Source organism: Nerophis ophidion, linkage group LG14 (assembly GCF_033978795.1).
Source record: "Nerophis ophidion isolate RoL-2023_Sa linkage group LG14, RoL_Noph_v1.0, whole genome shotgun sequence".
NCBI classification, from domain to species: domain Eukaryota; kingdom Metazoa; phylum Chordata; class Actinopteri; order Syngnathiformes; family Syngnathidae; genus Nerophis; species Nerophis ophidion.
Window position 1 is genome coordinate 23925568 of NC_084624.1, and position 9874 is coordinate 23935441.

General features: G+C 38.3%; 1 protein-coding gene across 3 annotated transcripts in view; it reads left to right on the forward strand.

Annotated features, from left to right (window-relative positions):
- Positions 1–9874, forward strand: part of camsap2b (calmodulin regulated spectrin-associated protein family, member 2b) — a 101067-nt gene that overhangs the window by 53383 nt on the left and 37810 nt on the right. For 2 of the 3 annotated variants that reach the window (XM_061920193.1, XM_061920195.1), the window contains exon 5: positions 6805–6837. The exons of the other annotated variant lie outside the window; for it this stretch is intronic. In XM_061920193.1, the coding sequence (XP_061776177.1) occupies positions 6805–6837 (33 nt within the window). The remainder of the gene's footprint in view (positions 1–6804; positions 6838–9874) is intronic. 3 annotated transcript variants of the gene reach the window in all.

Genomic DNA, 9874 nt, shown 5'->3' on the forward strand with positions numbered 1-9874 from the left:
GGATGTTGAGCGGATCCAACATGATACTGTGAAAGTTCAATCCACAATGGATACAACACAGTCGCGAGAGTCCAGTCCAAAGAGGATCCAAGACACAGCAGCGAGAGTCCCGTTCACAGCGGAGCCAGCAGGAAACCATCCCAAGCGTAGGCGGACCAGCAGCGCAGAGATGTCCCCAGCCGATACACAGGCGAGCAGTACATGGCCACCGGATCGGACCGGACCCCCTCCACACGGGAGAGTGGGACATAGAAGAAAAAGAAAAGAAACGGCAGATCAACTGGTCTAAAAAGGGAGTCTATTTAAAGGCTAGAGTATACAAATGAGTTTTAAGGTGAGACTTAAATGCTTCTACTGAGGTGGCATCGCGAACTGTTACCGGGAGGGCATTCCAGAGTACTGGAGCCCGAACGGAAAATGCTCTATAGCCCGCAGACTTTTTTTGGGCTTTGGGAATCACTAATAAGCCGGAGTCCTTTGAACGCAGATTTCTTGCCGGGACATATGGTACAATACAATCGGCAAGATAAGATGGAGCTAGACCGTGTAGTATTTTATACGTAAGTAGTAAAACCTTAAAGTTACATCTTAAGTGCACAGGAAGCCAGTGCAGGTGAGCCAGTACAGGCGTAATGTGATCAAACTTTCTTGTTCTTGTCAAAAGTCTAGCAGCCGCATTTTGTACCAACTGTAATCTTTTAATGCTAGACATGGGGAGACCCGAAAATAATACGTTACAGTAGTCGAGGCGAGACGTAACAAACGCATGGATAATGATCTCAGCGTCTTTAGTGGACAGAATGGAGCGAATTTTAGCGATATTACGGAGATGAAAGAAGGCCGTTTTAGTAACGCTTTTAATGTGTGCCTCAAAGGAGAGAGTTGGGTCGAAGATAATACCCAGATTCTTTACCGTGTCGCCTTGTTTAATTGTTTGGTTGTCAAATGTTAGAGTTGTATTATTAAATAGAGTTCGGTGTCTAGCAGGACCGATAATCAGCATTTCCGTTTTTTTGGCGTTGAGTTGCAAAAAGTTAGCGGACATCCATTGTTTAATTTCATTAAGACATGCCTCCAGCTGACTACAATCCGGCGTGTTGGTCAGCTTTAGGGGCATGTAGAGTTGGGTGTCATCAGCATAACAGTGAAAGCTAATACCGTATTTGCGTATGATGTCACCTAGCGGCAGCATGTAGATGCTGAAGAGTGCAGGGCCAAGGACCGAACCCTGGGGAACTCCACACGTTACCTTAACGTAGTCCGAGGTCACATTGTTATGGGAGACACACTGCATCCTATCAGTAAGATAAGAGTTAAACCAAGACAGGGCTAAGTCTGACATACCAATTCGTGTTTTGATACGTTCTAATAAAATATTATGATCGACGGTATCGAAAGCAGCGCTAAGATCGAGGAGCAGCAACATAGATGACGCATCAGAATCCATCGTTAGCAATAGATCATTAGTCATTTTTGCGAGGGCTGTCTCCGTGGAGTGATTTGCCCTGAAACCGGATTGAAAGGTTTCACATAGATTGTTAGACGCTAAGTGTTCATTTAACTGCTCCGCAACAATTTTTTCAAGGATTTTTGAAATAAAGGGAAGGTGAGACACCGGTCGGTAATTTATAAACCATCACTCCATGCTTGATGGTGCACCTCAAGTTTAGTCGTGCGCCATTTGCGTTCCAGCTTTCTACATAATAATTTCTGAGCTCTAGTTTCTTCTGTAAACCACGGGGTGCGCTTTTTTGGAGCCTTTTTTAACTTTAGCGGTGCTATGTTATCAATGGTTTCGCGCAGGGCGTCGTTAAAGTTGTTAGTGAGGTTATCAATAGAGCCCACATACTTTGGGAATGGTGCCATTACCGAGGGCAGTAGGTCAGCAAGAGTTGTCGTTGTGGCTGTATTAATGTTGCGGCTGCTATAGCAGTTATTATTATTATTAGTTTGACGAACATGCGTCTGAACCTCGAATTTTATAAGGTAATGATCAGACAATACTTTAGTATACGGGAGTATCGTAACTTTGGAAACGGTGATGCCCTTGACAAGCACTAGGTCTATCGTATTACCGTTGCAATGCGTGGGTTCATTTATTATTTGTGTGAGACCACAGCTATCAATTACAGTCTGGAGCGCTACGCACGGTGGGTCCGATGGGGTATTCATATGGATATTAAAGTCCCCCATTATGATTATATTATCGGCGTGTGTCACTAGATCAGCAACGAACTCTGAGAATTCATTAATAAAGTCCGAATAGGGCCCTGGGGGGCGGTAGATAACAGCCAGGTGTAGAGGCAGCGGTGTGACAGACCTCATAGTAAGCACCTCAAACGATTTATATTTATTATTTATGTTAGGACTAAGGTTAAAGTTTTCGTTGTATATTAGTGCAACCCCCCCACCCCTTTTGAGCGGACGGGCAATATGCGCATGTGTAAAGTTAGGAGGACATGCCTCATTTAGCGCAAAAAAGTCATTTGGTTTAAGCCAGGTTTCGCTGAGACCGATGACGTTAAGATTGTTGTCTCTGATAATATCATTAACTAACAACGTTTTAGGAGACAATGATCTTATGTTTAAAAAACCTATATTATAGGTAGTGGGCTGTTTTAGGGAGTTTTTGATCAAATTATCCGTAGTAGCAATATTAATAATGTTGTGTTTATTATGCCCAGTGCATTTAGTATAGTTACGACCATATCTAGGAATTGATACGACAGGAATTTTCCGATTGTTTGATTGTTGCTTTGATAAACTGCACGCATCATGGTTAGCCACCTCAGTAACGGGGATTTTCCGATTGTTTGTTTGTTGCTTTGATAAACTGCACACATCATGGTTAGCCACCTCAGTAAAACACATGTCTAACTCTGAAACACTCAAAGCAGAAAAAACTTGTTCTAATTTAACAGACTCCTTACCCAGACCAGTAGTCTCGCATTTTCCATCTAAATCCGTCTTCGGGATGGAGGAAAGTGGTGTTCTGTGGGGATTAGCCTTCTGCTTTGTTTTTAGCCCCGCTCGGCATCCGCGTTTCCGATCACACCGCTGGCGTCTGCTCCGTAGACGGCCCCCGCTGCTACTAGACTCCCCTGCTTCACAGGCCGCTGGATGTAGCCGCCGATGTATTCCCATGCTAGTTAGCATGTTTAGCACGCCCGCGTCTATCTGTCTGGCGGTCGTACGTGATCACGGAGTGACCACGATGTGAGCCAGCCATAAAGTTTGTGGAATTGTCCGGTATTTCTCCCAAATGTTCCATCTTTAGCAGGATCTCCTCGAGAGCGCAGCCCGTCCGGGCGCCGCCATCTTGTATATATATATACAGTATATATATATATATATATATATATATATATATATATATATATATATATATATATATATATATATATATATATATATGTATATATGTATATATATATATATATATATATATATATATATATATATATGTATGTATATATATCCATCCATCCATCTTCTACCGCTTATTCCCTTTTGGGGTCGCGAGGGGCGCTGGCGCCTATCTCAGCTACAATCGGGCGTAAGGTGGGGTACACCCTGGACAAGTCGCCACCTCATCGCAGGGCCAACACAGATAGACAGACAACATTCACACTCACATTCACACACTAGGGCCAATATAGTGTTGCCAATCAACCTATCCCCAGGTGCATGTCTTTGGAAGTGGGAGGAAGCCGGAGTACCCGGAGGGAACCCACGCATTCACAGGGAGGACATGCAAACTCCACACAGAAAGATCCCGAGCCTGGATTTGAACCCAGGACTGCATGACCTTTGTTTTGTGAGGCAGACGCCACTAACCCCTCTGCCACCGTGAAGCCCTATATATATTAGATTAGATTAGATTAGATTAGATAGTACTTTATTTATTCCGTCAGGAGAGTTCCTTCAGGAAAATTAAAATTTTCAGCACAATCCCATTCAAGTTTAGACAAACATTACAGGGAGACAGAACAGGATCGCTGACGGGTCTGCCGGCTTCCAGCGCCCCCTACAAAAAAGATGAGATAAAGGTAAACAAGGGGGGGAGAAAAAAATAGAAGATTAAAATTAAATTTAAAAAATCGGTCTTTGCCTGGGCCCTGGAGAGGAGGTGCAGACTGAGGCCAAGGGGAAAAAAAAAAAAATAAATAAATAAAAATAAATAAAATAAAAAAAACAACTCATAACCATGGTACACATCCCTCTTCCATGTGTGTAAGAGGGAAACGTCAAACATCAAAGAACACAGAGGACATTAAAGACATTAAAGCAGCAGATCCAACCAGACACTTCTACATACAGCTATGAATAAAAAGTAAAAGAAACATATCCACTGTGGTGGCCTCTGCGGTGTTCCACGCCATTGTCCACTGGGGAGGAGGGAGCATGGTCAGAGACAGAAGCAGACCCAACAAAGCAACCAAGACAGCCGACTCCACTCTCGGCCAGTGTCCAGTCCGAATGGATGAGCGAGGATACGTCCAAGGTGACTGAGGTGTCCGACACCTGCTCACATATATATATATATATATATATATATATATATATGTATATATATATATATATGTATATATATATGTATATATATATATATATATATATATGTGTATATATATGTATGTATATATATATATATATATATATATATATATATATATATATATATATATATATATATATATATATATATATAGGGTTCACGGTGGCAGAGGGGTTAGTGCGCCTGCCTCACAATACGAAGGTCCTGCAGTCATGGGTTCAATTCCAGGCTGAGGATCTTTCTGTGTGGAGTTTGCATGTTCTCCCCGTGAATGCGTGGGTTCCCTCCGGGTACTCCGGCTTCCTCCCACCTCCAAAGACATGCACCTGGGGATAGGTTGATTGGCAACACTAAATTTGCCTTAGTGTGTGAATGTGAGTGTGAATGTCTATCTGTGTTGGCCCTGTGATGAGGTGGCGACTTGTCAAGGGTGTACCCCGCCTTCCGCCCGATTGTAGCTGAGATAGGCGCCAGCGCCCCCCCGCGACCCCGAAAGGGAATAAGCGGTAGAAAATGGATGGATGGATATATATATATATATATATATGTATGTATGTATGTATGTATGTATGTATATATGAAATCAGATGCCTAGACAAATTCATATATTATTACTGTTAGAAGTGTGTGTGTGTGTGTATATATATGTATATATATGTATCTATATATATATATATATATATATATATATATATATGTATATATATATATATATATATATATATATATATATATATATACAGTATATATATATATATATATATATACACACACACACACACACACAGACACACTTCTAACAGTAATAATATATGACTTTATCTAGGCATCTGTATATGTGTGTGTATATATATATATATATATATATATATATATGTATATATATATATATGTGTGTGTGTATATATATATATATATATACATATGTATATATATACACATATATATATACATATACATATATATATATATATGAAATCAGATGCCTAGACAAATTTATATATTATCACTGTTAAAAGTGTATATATACATATGTATATATATATATACATATGTGTATATGCATATTTATATATATATATATATATATATATATATATATATATATATATATATACATTACATACACCAAAAAAAAATCTGTAGATTTTACAGTAAAAAAAAACTGGCAACTCGGTCACCAGAATTTTACTGTAAAACATAGTGTTTTTTTAGAACATATTAGTAAACGGAAAAACAGTACTATAGTTTTTTTTCATTCTGACAACTGAGCTGCAAGTTTTTTTTACATTTACAGTAATACACCGTAAAACAACAACCGTAGATTCAAAAACTGGCAGCTCTACGACATGATTTGAGGATAAAAAAAATGTTCAATTTAAAGTGAAATACTGTAAGACCTATATTCTAATTTTTACAGTGTACAATTTGATTGGTAACATGCTTTGAAATCATATGTCCAGCAGTTATTTAAGTATTCATTTTTATTTTGACCAAAAAAAAAATGTTTGGAATGTATGATTTTGGATAATATTAAAGGTTAAAAGGTATACAATTTCGTGAAGTACATGTATTTTTTCTGCCAAAATGGAAAAAAAACAATACAGATAGTAGGAAAGTATTTTATTAAAAAAATTTATTTCTAGGTGTTTGTGAGCCATATGAAATGATTTGGTGGGTCCGATCTGTCCCCTGGGTCTTGAGATTGACACTTGAATTAAATGAAATTTCTTTTTTCCAGAATTTTAGTTACATAAATACATTGTGCCCATGCAAATACATTTTACTTGATAGGGCCCATGTGTTTTTAACCAATCTTACTAACGTTTTACTCACATGTGCTTGTCAGCCCCCTAAGAAGGGTGTACCATTTAATGGCACCCTCAAATTACAGTGGGTGTTTGAGCTGCTTGAGAAATTTACAGTTGCTTCCATTCATGAGGTTTAATAATTGGTGTATTTTCCAGAAAAATAATAGCACCAACATCACAGGAGGGGTGCATGTTTTCAGAAATGTTCATCCTTGTTCATCCAGTTAGCTTAAACCAATGAATACTGTACATAGAGTCAAAAGTACAGAAATGTTCTTATTTAGCTAGTATAAAATTCTGCATTTTTCAATGTGAGGACAGTTGGTCATTTAATCAGGTCCAATACAAAATGAAATACTGTGTATGTAACAGAGCTTGTTCTTGGCCCTAATGCCCCTCTCTCCTGTTGTTGTCCAATCATCTTCAACCACCAAGTCTACCAGCAAATGGTACTGGAGACTTGTACCTGTAAGTCCATCAAATCATAAAACACACTTCTCCCCAAAACCTTTATCTAACCACAATTTTTCCCTTCCATCACCTGACTCATTCAGTCCCTACAGGATTTCGCGATGTCTCGATCACAACAATTCATGCAAATTAATGCAAATTCGACCAATTCCCGGGATTTATGTTCGGCCTTCCAACTTGGTCCAAAGCCTGCTACTTCACCAGAAGTATGTCCAATAACTTTTAATTTCTTCCAGTCTAATTGGTTTTATTGCTGAAATGGCACAGTTGTCGTCCTCCCGCATAGTTTAGAGCTTCTTCCTGTTTTTGTCTACGGCGCTAGGTCTTCTGGGTAATGTAGTCTATTAACATTTACTTCCTACTTTACAGTCATTTGTATAATCATTAAACCTTTATTATCTTCTCTCATCAACAACAATAATTATCGATACAGATCGCTCTCAACAGTTCACAAATGCTCTTAACGTGCTGAGGTAAATGTGTTGAAACCAAAATGAATGTTTAAGATAGACAAACACTTTTCAAGCATAAAACATACACAGAGAATGTCTGCAACATCAGGACAACAGTGCAAACAATGAACAAAATGGAAGCTTTTGGCGGTGTTTTTTCTTGAAATTAGAATTATTGCTATTATTAGTTATAATTACAGTAGTTAGAAATAGCACAGTAAATTAACAATAAACTTAAACTTAAAATGTGCTTTTAATGCAATCTAGTCTGTACTTTTAAGACTATTTCATTTAAAAACTCAAGTTAAGTTTACAAGGAATTAGGGGTGTACTCAAAAACGGTATTGTACTCTGTTTGAAAAGTACAGGTTCGGTCTATCTGTGCTTGCCCTGCAATGAGGTGGCGACTGGTCCAGGGTGTACCCCGCCTATCGCCCGAATGCAGCTGAGATAGGCTCCAGCACCCCCCACAATCCCAAAAGGGACAAGCATTATAAAATGGATGGGTTCCCAATTTAAAATAAAAAACATTTTTTACGGGCGCGCTGTCACATCATGACATTGCTGGTTTTACGAGCAGAGGAGCATGTGCGGCAGCGCACAATCACGGAGTACTTACAGACATAGTGTGTAGACAGAAAAGGGAGAATGGACGCATTTTGGCCTAAAACTAACGATAAAAGTGAAGTTATAACACTGAAACGCCCTCAGGAAGAGACATGGCTAGCTAGCTAGCAGCTAACATCCATCCTCAGTCGGCAGTGTTTTAGCTACTTCTAAATCATTAATCCTCGCCCCAATGGCGACAAATAAAGTGAGTTTCTTACAAGTATCATTATCACTGCAAGACGAAGAATAGCTAAACATGCTTCATTACACACCGTAGGAGGATACAATAGCTCACCGGCGTCACCGCTAACAAAAGCTAGAGTTCCTGAATGTAAACAAATGCCAGAGTTCCTGAATGTAAACAAATGCCATGGGTGGAACTACACCTGACATCCACTGTAAGGATACCAAGTACAATAGCGTATCTTGTCGATACTTCTATAATTAAATCGGTATTTTTTATCGTCACAAAATCTTTTTTCCTTTTTTAAAAATTCATATTATGTTTATAAACTCAGGAAATACGTCCCTGAACACATGAGGACTTTGAATATGACCAATGTATGATCCTGTAACTACTTGGTATCGGATCGAAACCTAAATTTGTGGTATCATCCAAAACTGATGTAAAGTATCAAACAACAGAAGATTAAGTGATTATTACATTTTAACAGAAGCTTAGATAGAACATGTTAAAACAGAAAATAATCAGATATTAACAGTGAATGAACAAGTAGATTAATAAACCATTTTTTCAGCTTTTCCTTTAGAATTTTTACAAAATAATAGAATGATAAATTACACAATATGTTCGGGACAAGCGGTAGAAAATGGATGGATGTATGTTACTGCATACATCAGCAGACTAATAAGGAGCCTTTGTTTGTTAACTTACTACTAAAATCCAAGTTGTTTAATATGTTCATTATTTTATTTAAGGACAAAATTGTTTTTCGATCGCAATAATAAACATATGTTTAATATACCCTAAGATTTTTCGTTAAATTAAAGACAATAATGCCTTTTTTTGTGGTCCCCTTTATTTAGAAAAGTATCGAAATACGGACACTGTACCAAAATATTGGTATCGGGCCAACTACAGTCTCTACTTTTAAGAATAATTCATTTAAAAACTCAGGTTACTTTTAAAAGGAACACCTAAAACATTAATAACAAATTCATAAAATCACAAGTTCAGACATTTTAAGCTGCCACAATCGCAAAAAAAGCCCGCGAAATTCTGGAAGGACTCTTCCCTTTTTGCATGTAGCCTTGAAACCATGCCCCTCGAGTAAAAATACTCCCAATCGTCAGTGTAGCTCGTTTTCTCTGAATGTTCAGACTGAGAATGTAATTAAATTGTCTTGTGCCCCTGTGTGTTTATGGCTAAAGTAGGAACTGGGCTGCCTTCAAGACAAACGTAGTAATGTTGTCTCTGTGGCTTTCATTGGCCTGGGAGAGACTTACAGGATATCAAGCCTGCTATTAAGTGTTGTCTCCTACAGTTGTTACGATGCCACTGGGTGGTACTGTATATGCAGAATGCTGCATTGGATAGCAGGAATTTAAAAGCAACTAGATGAGGCAATTCTTAAAGGAAATGTGTGTAAATGTTCCAATGCTGAAGTTGAACTGAAATGCTGACAGAATGTAGTATGAATGTAAGAATAGTTCGAATATTGAAATGGTTTAAATGTTGAAGAGTTTGAATTTCCAGGAAAAACTAAATTTGGTTTAGAACTTGGGTAAGTGTTAGTTGGATGAGTTTAATGTGTGGATGTTGGAATAGTTTGAACGGGTTGAAAACTGCGAATTGTGGAAATGAAAAAAAATGGACTATTCGTTTTGAATGGGTAAAATGTCCCTGAAAACTGGGAGTTCTTGGAAATCTGGGATTCTTTTTAAATTGTTGAAGGAGAACACACCTTTTTTAACAGGCTGAATATTTTGGAGTTGGAACGGTTTGAATCGGA